At 33.9% G+C, this 18,484-nt stretch overlaps 1 protein-coding gene across 1 annotated transcript in view; it reads right to left on the bottom strand.

The window, feature by feature from the left end:
• The window catches only part of LOC131671652 (sphingomyelin phosphodiesterase), a 938,839-nt gene that overhangs the window by 666,811 nt on the left and 253,544 nt on the right, over positions 1-18,484 (bottom strand). Inside the window, exon 4 of the mRNA XM_058948252.1 lies at positions 10,358-10,654. Coding sequence (XP_058804235.1) covers positions 10,358-10,654 — 297 coding nt within the window. The remainder of the gene's footprint in view (positions 1-10,357; positions 10,655-18,484) is intronic.

The raw sequence follows: 18,484 nt of genomic DNA, 5'->3' as shown, positions 1-18,484 counted from the left end.
TTATTTAAAAACTGTGTTGACAAAAAGTCTTCTTTATGCATGTACTATCCTACAAAATATCGAAGCTACGATCGGCTGACTCATCTGCGCAGCCATGAGATTAAAGCAGCATTAAAAAACTGCTAGAATGACCCATATAAAATTGTATTTATAGAGAGAGAGAGAAATAATCTTCTTACGTATATCCAAATAAAAAATTTTCGATAAAAAAAGGGCAATAATTATCATTAAAATATTGAAAAATAAGGGTGTCCAAAAGAGGCATAAAGCGTGAAAATGTAAATTATATCTAAAAAATGGAAAGAATTGAAAAAAACTAACCTCAAATAAAATAAATGAAAAGAAGAATAATTGATGAAGGGGAATATCTGATAAGTAAAATATTTTTTACTTCCATATATCTAGCGAATATTACGTATATCTGAACAATAATTCAAAGGGTCTAGCCCCTTAAGACCGTCAAAAGTGCCCTTGACGCTTCAGGCAAAGTGACTCGGCCATTATGTCCGGCATGTAATAAAACCCCTAACCTTAAATTTTTAGACCCCTAGACCAACCTTGGACAAAATGGGACACTACTTTGTATTTTTCGGTTTTTTTACAATAGCTCGGTCGGTTGTGGAGATACCTAAAAACTGTAAATTAAAAAGTTGTGGGGTTTTTGAAAAGCTACAAATCTATTAACATCAAATTTTTTTTCGCGCAAAATTCTAATTTTTAGGGCAGTTCGAAAATTAAAAAATTTGATTATTCGAAAACAAAAATAAACGAATCTCTAAAACAAAAATATGTTGTATATTATTGCTCAAAGAACATTGTTGAATTTTTTCAGATTTTTAAAAGGGGTGTGCGGTGAGCAAAAAAAAAAATAAAAACCATTAAAACTCACTAAAAAATCAAGTTTTTTGCTTTTAGTCCTTTTTAGCTTCACCCCACAATAAAACTAATAGCACCATCATATTCTACGTTAAAAAATACATAGAAAACATATGTAATACTTTTATTATCAGACCCATTATATCCTAAAAAAGCGGCGACTAAACTCCCAATCTTCACCTGCCTATATGTAATAAATGGGAAATCGAATATTGGTAGTTTAAATGTCGATTTCTCGTGATGCAATAGTGCTAACAATAAAACTAATACATATGTTTTCGACGTATTTTTTCATGTAGATTATGATGCTGCTACTGGTTTTATCGTGAAATTGAATTGGAATAAGCCAGAAGCAGAAAACCGAATTTTTTTGGTGGATTTTGGTTGTTTTTCGCTGTGATTGCTATTTAGTTTGGTTTTATAATAAGACTAATAACACCGTCGTATTCGGTGTGAAAAATTACATGGAAAACACGTATCACATTTTTACGATTCGCACTATAATATTATGAGAAATCGAAATTTAATGCCCAACATTCATGTAACACTCGGAAATCAAATTCTGAGAATACAATCGTTGATTTTTCATGATATACGAGGGGAGTCAAGAAGTCTTTACAAAAAGAAGGAAAAACAAGTTTTGCGTATGTAATTTTCTATTATTTTTCAACATAATCTCCTTTAAAGTCGATACATTTTATTAAACGGCCTTCCAGTTTTTTTTGAGCCATCAGAAATTATGATTTCTGAAAACCCTCAAAATAGGCTTTTGTTTCGGCGATGACTTCTTCATTCGACGTGAATCGTTGTCCGGTAAGCCATTTTCTGAAGTTAGGAAATAAGAAAAAGTCACTGGGAGCCAAATCAGGCGAATATGGTGGATGGTCAATTAATTCTAACTTTAAATCGTTAATTTTTGGCATCAAAACTACACACGTGTAAACTCGAGCATTGTCTTGAAGAAAGAGACATTTTTTTTGTTCAAGTGAGAATGTTTTTCTCTGATTTTTCCTTTCAGCTAACCTAATAATGATGCATAATATTGTCCAGTGATCATCTGGCCCTTTTCCAAGTAGTAGATGTAGATGATTCCATACGCATCCCAGAAAACCGTGGCCATAATCTTGCCAGCTGACTTTACTGTCTTTGCCTTCTTTGGGGCTGGTTCTCTTGCGATAATCCATTGTTTGGACTATTCTTTGGTTTCAGGAGTGTAGTGGTCTACCCATCTTTCGTCTACAGTTACGAGTCGATGCCAAAAGTCTTCCGGATTACGACGTATGCGTGCCAAAAGAGACTCAGAGGTGACCACGCGGGTTCGTTTGTTTTCAACAGTGAGCAAACGCGGCACCCATCTAGCTGATATTTTTTTATCCCCAATTTTTCATACAAAATTAAAATGATTGTACCCTCAAATACCCCTGTAGCCTTAACTAATTATCGCAATTTTAATCTTCTATCACTTAACCATATCGTGGATTTCGGGCGTACTCACTTCTACGGGGCGTCCTGAACGAGGTTCATCCTTTGTTGTTGTACGGCCACGTTTAAATTCATTTACCCAGTTATAATCAGTCGTAAACACAGGAGCAGACTTGCTATGAATGGCGTTTAATTTAACTGTGATTTCTTTTGACGTAAGACCTTTCAAATCAAAATATTTTATCACCGCTCGAAACTCTGTTTTTTCCATTTTTCAAATAAAACCAATAACTTTTTGTTCAACCAACGCTCACAAAAAAACGACTTAATGAATCGAGCTGAAACTTTGTACGATATCTAGTTAGTAGTATTGCTTGCCAAAAACATTATAATTTAAGCGTGACGAGCGCCATCTCTTGGATTTTGTAAAGACTTACTCGTATTGACCCTCCTCGTAGTAATGCTTATCATAAAAGTATTATACATGTTTTGACGTATTTTTTCACGTAAATTACAATGTTTCTAATGTTTTTACCTCAAAGTCAAATTGAATTGAGCTAGTAGTAAAAAACTAAAGATTCAACTGGTTCATCGTTATTTTCATTTTACGATAAAATCAATAGCACCACAGAAATACCACGTAAATACCAGAACCGTATTATAAATATTAAATACGGTGAATCGTATTATTGCAATGTTAAACCACGATTAAAACATACGACGTTTGAAATATTAGTAACTTTTTTTTATTATAATATAAATATTTTATCATGCATTCATTGTAGCTACGAAAGAAACTCATAGAGTTTTAATTGATTTAGCTTCTACTCTTATCTTACCATCATTTTTCCTGTAATATTGTAATGTTGAGGAAAAAATTTTACTCTCTCACATTATTTATGAGTTTTTAATGAAAAATTAACTTATTACGTGACAAATTGTACTAATGTTTTATATATTTATAGATTATTACGAATAATTAATCACTTTTAATCCGAATAGAAAATATAACCGAAAAAAGTAAAATTATTTATCAATAAACCATTTGATTTCGATATTATGCTTACAGATTGTCAAATTTTCATTCACTCGTAGTAATTTAGAAGAATTTAATTGAGTTCACTGACTATAAAATAAATCACTGTTATATGAATTTTTTTTTGTTTTTATCAAAGTTCATATATAAATTAGTCATCATCACTATCTTCTTTTATGTCTGGCATCACCTGGTCTTCGGCGAAAATATGTGACAAATAGTTTACTATTGCTGCGACGTGGGAGCAACATCCAATAGTTCGTAATCCATTGGCGCACTTATAACGATATCGCAATATACTAATATATCCAATAATATTTGGTTTGTAGTATATGTAGCACTTGTGAGTTTTTCTTGAAATATGACCAGATTGAACTTCAAGATTAATTATATCTTTTTTTTCTTTTAAGTATTATATATTTAATTCGTCATTTTTCATGATTTCAGCAAAATACGAAATCTCTTGTTTCATTTGACGTTCCTGTGAAAAAAATTAGTAGATCTTGTTTCGTCAACTCAGAAAAATCCATTAAATCATTCGAAGTTAATTTTGCAAATAATGTTAATTTTTCAAATAATAATTACGTTAACAATATGAAATATTAGAAAAATGTAAATAATCCATATGCAAAATGAATAAGTATAGTATATGAGTAAGAATTGGTTTCATTAATAACAGCTGAATAATAACTGTTATTAGTAAATGAACAATATAAATTTATTTAAACAATAAGCTGTATATAAAACGAAAGTATTAATTTTATACTTAATAATGATAGCTTTATGATTTAGGAATCTTAGATAACACAGGACCACAAATGGGAACCGGAAAAAGTCCTTCGGCAAAATTGATACCCTATATGTATTTCGACGCGCTGATTCCAAATCCGAGGTCCACATAACCCCAGCACGTCGTGTTCAAGGACATTTGAAGGTCAAACGCATTTACTACGGGAAAACATAAAATCTGACCACGGATTCGGAAAGAGCGGGAAATTTTACGTCCAAATATGTATTTTCTATTTTTTCCAACATGACCCTCCAAGGTCATCTGAGGGTCAAATGACTCACCGATAGATCAAATTCGTATTTCCCACATACATCATCACAACTAAAGACATGCGTACAAATGAGTCAGGTATCTTTAGGTTTCTCGATGCGCTGAATCCAAATCCGAGGTCCACATAACCCCAGCACGTCGTGTTCAAGGACATTTGAAGGTCAAACGCATTTACTACGGAAAAACATAAAATCTGACCACGGATTCGGAAAGAGCGGGAAATTTTACGTCCAAATATGTATTTTCTATTTTTTCCAACATGACCCTCCAAGGTCATCTGAGGGTCAAATGACTCACCGATCGATAAAATTCATGTATTCCATATACATCATTACACTACAGATTTTTAACTATAATTTGGTCACGTATCTTTAGGTATTTCGACGCGCTAAATCAAAATCTGAGGATCCTCGGTCTCAAATTCAAATATGAGTTACGGTGAGAACTTAGTTCATGGTTGTGTTAGCTCTCTTTATGGTTTTCTCGCGCGGATATTGCCAATCGATTCCAGCAATTAAAATTCACCTAGCTTGATATATAGACTTGATTTCAGATAGTGATGTCGATCAAAAAGATTTACGAATGACGCGTTCTTTTATTAGCAAACGATCTGCGGAGCGCTTTTCTTTTGTGTGGAGTAGTAGTGTCTCTTTTAAGAGACCAACAATAGTCTGACATCATGTTCACATCCCAATAGCCTTGATATCTTCTTTCGATGTCTTTGAAGTCTTGGTGGAATCTCTCTCCTTGCTCCTCGCTAAAGTCTCCTAAATTTTCAGGAAAGTAATCAAGATGAGAATGAAGAAAATGAATTTTCAAATTCATCAAGCAACCCATTATTTTGTAATTACCCAACATCTCATTTACTATATCTTCGTAATCGTCGTCTTTATTATTTCCTAAAAATTTATGCTGAACTTCTCTAAAGCTTTGCCACGCGTTGCGTTCCTTTATCGTCATTCTTCTTTCAAATTCTTCATCTCGTAATAGTTCTCTTATTTGTGGACCATCAAAGACTCCTTCGTTGATCTTTGCTTCCGAAAGTTTTGGAAATTTCTCGAAGAGATACATAAAAGCGTTGCTTTCGTCTTGTGAATTTTTCATTGCTTTAATGAACTGTTTGACCAAACCAAGCTTAATATGCAAGGGTGGGAGGATGACTTTATTTGCAGGTATAAGACTTTCGTGTAAAGCATTTTTATTACCTGGGGTCAAATTTTGTCGAAGTGGCCATTCTTTTCTCACATAGTGTTGATCTCGGGCACGGCTATCCCATTCACAAATGAAACATGGATATTTCGTGAAGCCACTTTGTTGACCCAACAAAATTGTTGTTATTTTCAAATCTCCAACCAACTGCCACCCGTGAGTATCATAATGCAATTTCTGTAGCAGTAAATCGAGATTACTATATTCCTCTTTCAAGACAATGGAATGACCAATTGGTATAGGGGCGTATATGTTACCGTTATGGAGTAAAACTGCTTTCAAGCTTCTCGTAGAAGAATCAATAAACAGACGCCAATCAATAGCTTCATACTCTACGTTTCCAAATTCATTTATCAGTCCTGCAACGTCGTTGCAATAAACTAAATCGCATTCTTTCGAAAAAAATTTTCTAAATTGTTGATCACGATTTCGGTAAAATGTGATGGAAGTACCAGGAGCCAGACAATTTTTTTCTTTCAATCTAGATGCTAATAGTTCCAAAAGTTCTTTTGAAAGTCCTGTGTCTCGAACTAAGAATGATTAAACCCATGAAATGTCTGGTCTTGCTCATCATCTTCTATATCTTCCATTCCATCAGTGCAACCTCTTCTACTTGGCCCCTCTCTCGTTGATTCTTCTGTTTGCATTTCTATATTCTTAGCACCTACATCGGACACATTTCTACTGATCCTTCCACCCTTGCATATTAAGCTTGGTTTGGTCAAACAGTTCATTAAAGCAATGAAAAATTCACAAGACGAAAGCAACGCTTTTATGTATCTCTTCGAGAAATTTCCAAAACTTTCGGAAGCAAAGATCAACGAAGGAGTCTTTGATGGTCCACAAATAAGAGAACTATTACGAGATGAAGAATTTGAAAGAAGAATGACGATAAAGGAACGCAACGCGTGGCAAAGCTTTAGAGAAGTTCAGCATAAATTTTTAGGAAATAATAAAGACGACGATTACGAAGATATAGTAAATGAGATGTTGGGTAATTACAAAATAATGGGTTGCTTGATGAATTTGAAAATTCATTTTCTTCATTCTCATCTTGATTACTTTCCTGAAAATTTAGGAGACTTTAGCGAGGAGCAAGGAGAGAGATTCCACCAAGACTTCAAAGACATCGAAAGAAGATATCAAGGCTATTGGGATGTGAACATGATGTCAGACTATTGTTGGTCTCTTAAAAGAGACACTACTACTCCACACAAAAGAAAAGCGCTCCGCAGATCGTTTGCTAATAAAAGAACGCGTCATTCGTAAATCTTTTTGATCGACATCACTATCTGAAATCAAGTCTATATATCAAGCTAGGTGAATTTTAATTGCTGGAATCGATTGGCAATATCCGCGCGAGAAAACCATAAAGAGAGCTAACACAACCATGAACTAAGTTCTCACCGTAACTCATATTTGAATTTGAGACCGAGGATCCTCAGATTTTGATTTAGCGCGTCGAAATACCTAAAGATACGTGACCAAATTATAGTTAAAAATCTGTAGTGTAATGATGTATATGGAATACATGAATTTTATCGATCGGTGAGTCATTTGACCCTCAGATGACCTTGGAGGGTCATGTTGGAAAAAATAGAAAATACATATTTGGACGTAAAATTTCCCGCTCTTTCCGAATCCGTGGTCAGATTTTATGTTTTTCCGTAGTAAATGCGTTTGACCTTCAAATGTCCTTGAACACGACGTGCTGGGGTTATGTGGACCTCGGATTTGGATTCAGCGCATCGAGAAACCTAAAGATACCTGACTCATTTGTACGCATGTCTTTAGTTGTGATGATGTATGTGGGAAATACGAATTTGATCTATCGGTGAGTCATTTGACCCTCAGATGACCTTGGAGGGTCATGTTGGAAAAAATAGAAAATACATATTTGGACGTAAAATTTCCCGCTCTTTCCGAATCCGTGGTCAGATTTTATGTTTTCCCGTAGTAAATGCGTTTGACCTTCAAATGTCCTTGAACACAACGTGCTGGGGTTATGTGGACCTCGGATTTGGAATCAGCGCGTCGAAATACATATAGGGTATCAATTTTGCCGAAGGACTTTTTCCGGTTCCCATTTGTGGTCCTGTGTAATTAATCTAATAATTGCGTTATAAGATTATAGAAAAAACTGTTACGAATATGAAAATTTGTTATAATTCAAATGTTATTAACTAATTTGGATATTTCTTTTTAGAAATTACTTCTAAAAATAATAAACTATAAAGTTATGTAACAATTTAATAATTTTCTATTGTAAATATTGTAATATCACGATAATTAACTTTATTAGTTAATAACTTTTGACGACACTATTTGCGATAATTGTATATTGTATAAAATCAACAAATAACAAATTCTGTAAAGTTTACATGTGTCAAAAGCTTACGATTAATGGTTATTTACTTGTAAATTAAGAAAACTCATTTCTCAAAATTCGCGAATGTCTCTCGAATGTTCGATGACATCTCTCCTGCAAAAATAAGCGGGAAAATCTGTGTATAAATAGGCCCACCTTTGCACAGGCTAGCATTCACTTCTAGCCTTGCAAGGTGAGCGCATGAGTCTGAATAAATTTGGCTAATACCTAAGTTCTTTCTCTCATTGTGATTAACTGAGCAAAACTGTTCCTTCTTTATAATTCGAGCTCGACTTATAGAACATCTCGCGCTATAAGAAACTTGGGCCGAATTATATCCTATCCAAGAAAGACTTTAGCTCTGCTTATGGGACAATTCGCACCATAAGAAACTAGGGCATCGTCTGACTTTCCTTGAAACATTGTACTTACTTATATATACTCGTATTTGATCTATTTATTATTATTAGAGTACATTTGATTTATCTATTTATTTTATTGACAAGTAGAGTAAAATTATTAGAAACAAAGTCTTACTCATTAGCTAGATACGAGAGTTCGAATTATTATTATTTATAAGTGTTACGAACATCACAATATTAAAAATCACTATTAAAAAAATCTTCGAACATTTCAAGTATTTTTTATGATTTACAGATAGAAAAAATAGAATAAGTTTAAGTTGATAGATAAGTTATTCAATTTTTTTATTTAGAATAACTTATATAATTTTGATAGAAGAAATAATAAAACAAGAATCTCTCATATATTTCATTTAATTAACTTGAAATAAATTAAAAGTTGAAATTAAATAAAATTGTTACCTTTACCAAGTTTTAGTAGCTTCTTGACTCTACAGTCACTTTTATTGCTGGGCCTATAGCCTATATAGTCAATTAACAAGCGGATCAATAATTTCAAAATTTTTTATTATCAAAAAGTATTTTTTCTCCATCCCCTTGTCGAAAGTATTTGCTATCTGCTGCAATTTAGGATCAGAATGTATGGCTTTGGTGCACTGTCAGACTCTCGCGGCCTCTAGTGACAGAGCCGAGAACGCAGACAAAAGTAAAGAAAATAGTGTAGAAAATCTGAAAATCTAGGAATCATGGTTTCTCTTCATGCCAAATATAGTGGTTCAGAAATTTTTTCGGAAGACTCTAAGGCATATCTGATAATCTCAATAGACTATAATTACGGTTATCAGCACCATTCGGTTATATGTAACACATGGGAAATCGAACGTTAAAATTGGAGTCGTCGATTTGTTTATATGTTATAAGTTTAATTCTAAATGTCTGATATACATTTCCAACATAATATTTTTATGTAGAATACGACGGTGTTATTAGTCTTATTATAAAACCAAACTAAATAGCAATCAATGCGAAAACAACCAAAATCCACTAAAAAACTCAGTTTTCTGCTTCTGGCTCATTCCAATTCAATTTCACGATAAAACCAGTAGCAGCATCATAATCTACATGAAAAAATACGTCGAAAACATATGCAATAGTTTTATTGTTAGCACTATTGCATCACGAGAAATCGACATATAAACTACCAATCTTCGATTTACCATTTATTACATATAGGCAGGTGAAGATTGGGAGTTAGTCGCCGCTTTCTTAGGATGTAATGGGTCTGATAATAAAAGTATTACATATATTTTCTGTGTATTTTTTAGCGTAGAATATGATGGTGCTATTAGTTTTATTGTGGGGTGAAGCTAAAAAGGGCTAGAAGCGAAAAACTTGATTTTTTAGTGGGTTTTAATGGTTTTTATTTATTTTTGCTCACCGCACACCCCTTTTAAAAATCTGAAAAAATTCAACAATGTTCTTTGAGCAATAATATACAACATATTTTTGTTTTAGAGGTTCGTTTATTTTTGTTTTCGAATAATCAAATTTTTTAATTTTTAAACTGCCCTAAAAATTAGAATTTTGCGCGAAAAAAAATTTGATGTTGATAGATTTGTAGCTTTTCAAAAACCCTACAACTATTGTATTTACAGTTTTTGGATATCTCTAGAACCGATCGAGCTATTGTCAAAAAACCGAAAAACAGAAAATAGTGTCCCATTTTGCCCCAGGTTGGTCTAGGAGTCTAAAAATTTAGAGGGAGGGACGTCATTATATTCCGGACGTAATGATCGAGTTACTTCATCTGAAGCGTCAAGGTCACTTTTAACTGTCTTAATGGGCTAGACCCTTTCATGAAGAATTATTATCATGAACCTTTTTTTAAATTTTGATCAGACGTCAAATTAGAATAGCAAAGAGTAATTGAGATTAAATGAATATTTTTATCATTTCAAATTGGAAAGTTATATATTAATGTATGAAAGCTATCAATATATAGTTTATCAATATTTCACACTTACCCCCATAAGCAAAGTTATTCCTTGGCATACTCTAGCGGTCTGTATTTTCAATGATGTACAAAATTGAAAAATACTATTCATTATTTCTTCTTCGCTTTTTCCTACTTTAATGAAATGCTGCAATAAACCAGCGCCAATTTTACATGCTGTACAAGACACTTTTGACATTACAGAGGTTTCAATTTCTTGCATGACTTGTCGCAGATCTAATAATTTCATAGCTTTATCTACAAAAATAGATAGATGTCCGCTATCCTGTACCATTTCTGCATCCCATAATGTGCGCGACAAATTTATCTGAAATTAACATCATTGATGTTATGAAATCGTAATAAAATATCACGTATCAAAATCCAAGACAATGCATCAACTTAAAATCGTAAAAAAATATCATTTCAAAATATCTTATAATAAATATATTCCAATACAATAAAAGTTTTGAGAATTACGTAACAAAAAATCTTATTATTAAAGTTATTATTATTTCAAGTAAGACGTTCCGATATTTAGAAGTAAGCAATCTTTAGTTGACATTGAAGAGTTAAAATTTGTCATAGAAGAACACAGACATAACTTATTAAGTATCCGAAATAATCGGTATCGTGTGAACAAGATACCATTACCACAGCTCACTGTAGAAATACAACATGATTACAAAAGAAATATATAAAGTCAGCATGTTATTAAATACTGTAATAAAATTTGAACCCCCGGAAGTTGAACGAGATATCCCAAAAATTGAAGATTATCCGATTAGAGAAAAAATTAAAGAAATAAAGTGCACAAATTGTGATGTAAGCACACTGCAAATTTTAAACGATAGCCACCTAGTAAACAACTTCAATGAAATTTACAAACAAATTCAAACCAAACAAAACATACAACCAAGCAACAGCAAATCAAAACAGAGTGAGACAGAAGAATCAAACGAAACAAATACTCAACTAAAGCCAAGTAAATAGGACACCGACGTAAATACAAATAAGCTTGAACATATAATGAAACAGTTAATGTCAATAATGAATACAATGTTTTAACCTATTAACACTACCAGTAAAAAAATTACACAATGAATAGTTCGTAACTCGCTATCTGGAACGCAAATGGGTTTATGCAGAGACACCTCAAACTAAGAGCGTTTTTATCAAGGAAAATATCGATATCATGTTAATATCAGAAATACACTTTATGAGCAAGAACTACCTCAATATGGCAAACAACACTGTACACAAACCAAGTAAAGCACACGGAGGTATTGTATTTTTTTTTGTTATAATCAAAATAAAAATAATCCACTACGTCCACACACACACACACACACACACACACACACACACACACACACGCATGCGCGCGCACATACAGATACACATAAATAAACACACTAGTGAAATTTATTCTCACTCAAACAGAATAATAACAAAGAATAACTAGAAAGACTTCTCCCAAACTCTAAGATATCACTGTATAGCACACGGCTATTATAATACGAAACATCCGTGGTGTGTGTTACGTCCTGCTTTATATTTAATTTCATATTGAAAATCTGCCACCTTCAGTCTCATTCTAGTTACTCGTGAGTTAGGATCTTTGTGTGATCTTAATCGAACTAGAGGTTTATGATCAGTAATGACGGTGAATTTCTTTGCATATAGGTACGGTCGAAATTTAAGAATTCCGAAAATAATTGCTATCATTTCTTTCTCTAAGGTGCTGTAACGTCTTTCCTCGTCATTTAACGCTCGTGATGCATAAGCTACTGGCTTATCAAAGTCGTCCTGATCCTGTTTTTGAGATAAAACGCATCCTACACAGTATCCACTTGCATCTGTTATTAAAATGAATGGTTTTTCGAAGTTCGTGTGAACCAATACAGGTGACTCACATAATTTGCGTTTTAACAGTTAAAAGGCTTTCTGTTGCTCTTCCTTCCATATGAACTGCTGATCTTTTCTTAAGGCGACCTTGTAAACTGGAAAAAGTCTTGGTCGCATCGAAATGCTATCACCTGCCTGTTCTCTTTTATAATTAGGCATTGATGATATCCTGAATAAAGGTCAAAGACCGAGTATATTGTGGATCTTCCTAGCGCATCTAACAGATCGTCTACATTCGGCACTGGAAAATTGTAATCCAGAATCAGTGTATTTACTGGGCGGAAGTCTATTACTGGTCTTTTCTTGATTACGCCTTCAGCATTCCTTTTCTTGTCCACGTAAAATATTAGAGACGAGTAAGTAGTAAAAGACCTTTTAATTATACCTTGCTCGAGTATATTTAAAACTTGAGCATCAATTTCTTTTTTTAACTCCGGGGTTGTCTGAAAGGTCTTATGCGAATTGGTACTTTCGACGTTAATGAAATTTCGTGTTAGAGTAGATTAGTAAATCCTAATTTATCTCCAGGTAAGTGATATCTGTCGTTGAATTTATTTATTATATCAACTATATGTTTCTTTTCATTTAAATTCAAATGATCTAATTGTGGCATGCTGATTATTATTGATGCCTTATCTTCCGTATTCTGATTCATACTTATTTAGGCTATCCGCACGTGTTCGTTGATAGTAGGAGGCATTCGTGTCTTCCTTCGATAAAAACTTTACGGCGACCAAAAGTTGTAAAACCATTCGTTGTTTATAATTACCATTGAAGGTGGTTTATATTTTCTGATAGTTTTATATTTTCTTATTATTTGTACCACTCCCTCTAATAATTCTTAATATATTCTTTATCTCTGATTTCGTCCAATGTTTCGACCAGGGTGTTTGCAGAATTAATTACTGATAAAAAGTTGCTCACGGAATATGGTTTATTACTTATGTATGAATTTGTATTATTTAATACGTTAATACCTTTATTAACTCTTTTCAATAGGGTAGTTTCGTCAGTATTATCGTAACAATCTACACTTTTCCGATCATTGCTACTACTTTCTCTAATTTTCGACTTATAATATGACTGTAAACTCAATTTATTTTCTGTCATTGAGAATTTCGTGGGGTGAATTTTATTATCTGCAAAATTTTTATCAAGGGTGCTTTCATTATGGCTTTGCACAGCCCTACTTATTTTATTATTCTGAATAGATAATGAATTAGCTTTCGCGGAACTTGGGCGTGCACTTCCGTATTCTTTGTTTGCTAATGCCAAATTACAAACTAAGTACGTATTTTGGTTTTTTCTAATTTCTGATTTCTTATAATTTTCAACATTCGAATTTCTAATTTCGGATGTACAGATTTCAGGTTCACTAATTTTAACTTCGCTGGCTTTTTCCAGTCTAATTTCGGAATTACAAATCTCAGATTTTTTCTGTGGAAATTTACAGATTTTGAATTTTCGCAATTTTACTCTAATTTTATTTGAACGATTATCTTCGAAACCACTCTGTCTAATTTTATTGACATAGTTTTTTTCTGGCTCAAGATCTGTCTTCGATTCTTCATTGCTTTCTTTATTAATGGGAACTCTTCTCGCAAATATGTCCAAATTTTTACGAATTTTTACTTGATTTCTAACTACTCTAGCGTAAGTTTTGCAGTTTGTTATTGATTTTGAATAACTATTATTATCTTGTGATGTTATATATTGATTATCAGCAGTTGTATTGTTTGTGGATAAACAAAACACTTTATCAGCGATTTTTTAAATATTGTTTTTATAATCTATTTTAGCGTTGAATTTACGCAAACATTCACTGCCGATTAGTCCGTCTTCTTCAATAGGTAAATCATCGGGTCCCATATAAAATTCGAATTCTAAATCTTTTATTGTAATATTTATTTTTTCTAATGTTACTACACTGTTATGTATAATACCTCACAACTCTAAAATATTCAATTCATTCAGATATGCTTCGTTTGGTTTCTTAGACCATTTCAGTAGAGATGGTCCTGTTACGTCTCGTGCATCAACTACGAATAGCTAATGAATGAGACGTTCCAATATGTTGACTAGTGGTCGGATATGTCTCACTTATAATAAATATATGTGGAAATGTATGTCTGATAATTGTACTACCTTGATAATCGTAGCCTTTAATTGTTGATAAAATGTAGCAGGCTCTAACTGCTTGTTGGATTGTATGAATGTAGCAGTCTCTAACTGCTTGTTGAATTGAATAAATGTAGCAGGCTCTAACTGCTTGTTCGATTGTATGAATGTAGCAGACTCTAACTGCTTGTTGAATTGAATAGGATAGGTTGTTGAATAATACTTGCACGATATTACTTTGTAACAATCGCGAGTTTATTAAGTAAAATGATCACCAATTGTCGGACCGGTGTGTACGGAGTTGAGTCTTACAGGTACTTATTGACCGACTGACGGACTACTGATCAACTACTGAGAGTAATTTGTTCATTGCTTTTTATATCTTTTATAGTTCTTTTCAGGTCAGTATTGCGATATTGTGTGACATTTTGTTTTCGCTGATTATAAATTCTTGCGTTTTGGTGACTTAGTTTCGGAGTGTGTTTCAACAGCTTTTTGCTGTCGTGTGAATAGCTTAGCAGTTTTGAATGTGCATATGTTACAAAAAGGATGCGTCGTAAGGCTTAATTTCGGAGAGTCATTTACCTCGCGTTTAATTAGCTTTTAGCTGACGTGCGAATAGTTTAGTAGCTTTGAATTTCGCAAATGTTTATTTTATAAAAAGGATGCGTCGTAAGACGTAACACCCCAGGGCCTAAGATATTGCAATGTTTGCATAAAAATACTTCTGAAATTCAAAGCTACTAGCGGTTTATACAGAAATTTTTGCGGTGTGTGCATTTATTTAGTATATGAGGAGCGCGGTTGCTCGACTTTGTACAGTTCAATTTTTACAATGTTTGGATTTCCAAGGAAGCGTCATTCGATGGTCTGCGTAAGTATTTTACAAATTGATTTCTTATTCATTGTTATTATTATCATTATATTTCTTTATTCTAGTTTGCGGATTGGCAGTATTCCCGTGCGGCAAAGAAAGCCAGACGGGAGGGCTTGCCTTTATAGGAATTTTCGAATTTCGAGCCCAGATTCTGATTCAGCAGACAAAAGTACATAAAGATTGATATGTCGGACCCAGTTATTACTTCGTTGAGTACCTGAAATTCAGCTACGAAAAGTTAGTCTAAAATCGACCGTCTTGGTCGTTAATGGGTTAAGACAATTCTCGATACTGTGGACATTGCGCTGCACAAGCGATCGGACACAGTTTCGAGAAGACGTTCCCAAGACAACAACAATACAGACACGGCAGCGGAGAATAACGAAGAAACGCCACGGACGAAACGAAAACGTTCGTCAGTCGGAACCACGCCGGAGCGCTCACAAAAGAGGCCACCGACGACGGAACCGACCAAGGACTAGCAGACGGTAACACGAATTGTTTAAATGTAGCAGGCTCTAACTGCTTGTTGAATTGTTTTGGGTAGGTTGTTGAATAATTACTTGCACGATATTACTTTGTAACAGTCGCGAGTTTATTAAGTAAAATGATCATCAATTGTCGGACCGGTGTGTACGGAGTTGAGTCTTGGTGTAGATGTAGATATGGTGTGACATTTTGTTTTTGCTGAATATAAATTTTGCGTTTGGTGACTTTATTTAGGCGTGTCATTTACCTCGTGTTTCGTCAGCTTTTTGCTGACTTGCGAGTATTTTAACAGTTTTGAATTTCATGAATTGTATTTGTTACAAAAAAAGATGCGTCGTAAGCCGTAACACTTATTTCGGAGTGTCATTCACCTTGCGTTTCGTCAGCTGACGTGCGAGTAGGTTAGCAGCTTTGAATTTCACGAATGTGCATTTTGTTACAAAAAAGGATGCGTCGTAAGACGTAACACCCCAGGGCCTAAGATATTGCAATGTTTGCAAAAACGAGAGAAAAAAAAGTACTTCTGAAATTCAAAGCTACTAGCGGTTTATACAGAAATTTTGCGATGTGTGTACTTTAATTAGTATATAAGGAGCGTGGTTGCTCGACTTTGTACAGTTCAATTTTGACTTGTAATTTATAATGTTTGGATTTCCAAGGAAGCGTCATTTGATGGTCTGCGTAAGTATTTTACACATGATTGTGGTTCTTGTTACTTAGTGTATATTTTTTTTTCTTATTTGCTGTTATTATTATCATTATATATTTTCCTTTGTCTAGTTTGCGGATTGGCAGCATTCCCGTGCGGTAAAGAAAGCCAGACGGGAGGGCTTGCCTTTACCAGTCGCGCCTAAGCCCGGGACCCGAAAATATGTGAGAATAGATGTAAGTGTTTTACAATGTATGTTTGTATATTGGTATATTGATATGTCTGATTAATTTGTTTCCTATTTGCTTGTTAGTTTCAGAGATGGAAGTTAGTGCGTACTTTGAGGCATTGCGATCGAGTGACGCAGACGGCCTTCTTCTTGGGGGAGTACGGTCCAGATGAAGATACTTGGAATCTTCGCGAATTATTTTTTTATGATTTGTTAGTGTATTGTAATGGTTTTCGTCGAGTATATGTGGAGGTTTTTAGTGAGTTTTACAATGTAATCATAGGTCCAAGTGTAGACCATCGATATAATTGTAATTGTATATGAGTGTAATTATATTTGTAAACATAATTGTAATTTTGTAAAAATATATTTTTCTTTTGTTTTTTAGATAAGGAATTTGTTTTTAATTTAGATTCCTAAAGCGAATATCTCGCTTCCCTCCCCGCTTAAAATGTGGCACATTTGAGGAGTGTCATATTTGTATTATTTTAATTCTAGTGAAAACAAATGTTTATTTGTAGTTGAAAGAGTGGTTTGATTGTTGAAGGTAAAAGGTGGTCTGTTTGGTATAGGAGGTGGCGTTATGCATCTAGGTGTTGAGATAGGTATTGTGGGGATAATCTTGATTTCTTGCAGTTCTATGTGTTTTTCTTTGTCGTTGTCTGTTCTGTTTTTGCTTGGTTTCTCGAGCTTGATGAGGAGGTGTGTAATAGAGCTGAAGATGGCTCCGAGTAGGTGGAGCGACCTGCCGTAGATTGCGTGTAGTGCGTATCCTCTAATTATTGTATCTTTTATTAATTTTATTGTGTTTATTAAGATCAATGTCATAATTATAACTGAAGAGATTGATCCGCAAGTGATCATTTTGTTTATGATCATATTCCAGGTGCTGACTGCAATGTTTTTTATGGTATTTTCTGAGAAGATGCTTCCACTCGTTGTCACGTCTCCCGTTATTGCTCTTGCTATGTCATTGAGTATTGATGTTCTCTCCATAGGGAACATTAATTGTTGTTGTAGTTCGTCTAGTTCATCTTGCGAGTATACTCCACTTGTTGCTAATGAATTTATTGATTTGAAGTTCCATCCTATTTTTGTGTTAGGTCTAAGTGTGTTTGGTGCTGCGCATGGTTGAGGTTTGGGTGTGAGTCTTACCCATTCTTCTTCGAGTTTGTAGTACGTTGGGACGAGTGCGTTACAATTTATCTGTTCCCCTTTCTTTTTGAGGATGTGTGTTTTTGGTGTCAGGAACCATGTTTCGTTTCCAGAGGTTATTGGGAGTTCGTTGTAACATTCTTCTAATTTAATTATTTTTACTGTCTTTGGTACACATTTTATTAAGTGTACTGCTTCTCCTGCAACTCTTGCGATGTATCCTGGTTTTTTCATGATGTCGTATGCAAATTCGTCAGGGGAGAGGGTGGCAATGGATAGGGTAATACATTTTGTATTACCTTTCTTTCAACTTCGCATCTTTCTGTTATTAAATTCAAGTATAGTTTGTTCAATTGACTCCTTAAATGTTTTTCTACGTATACAAATTTTGAATTGACATATGTAAATAGGTCTAGGTTTACGGTGCTTCTTGTGCTTACTAAGTCATTTTCTAGTTGGTATGCGTTTATGTAATTGTCTTTTTCTACGATGAATAGTTTCGGGTGTTCCGTTCTTACAAGTTCTCTGTTGCAGCGTTGTATTTTGTTTCTGGCGCTTAGAGCAAATGTTATTTCACTATGATTTAATGCGTAAATTATTTCGTGATCGTAGTCACTAGAATATTTCGTTGCTATGCCTTTAAATAGTATATCGAATTCATTTTTGAAGCATTCTTCTCCTGGTAAAATATCCCAGAAGGTATAGCCTGCTTCCATGTCTATACATGTTTTGT

This window comes from Phymastichus coffea, unplaced genomic scaffold (assembly GCF_024137745.1).
Source record: "Phymastichus coffea isolate CEN01 unplaced genomic scaffold, Cenicafe_Pcof_1.1 PCOF00010, whole genome shotgun sequence".
Lineage (NCBI taxonomy): Eukaryota > Metazoa > Arthropoda > Insecta > Hymenoptera > Eulophidae > Phymastichus > Phymastichus coffea.
Note: the sequence above shows the minus strand (reverse complement) of the source record. Positions and strands in the feature narration are given on the sequence as shown.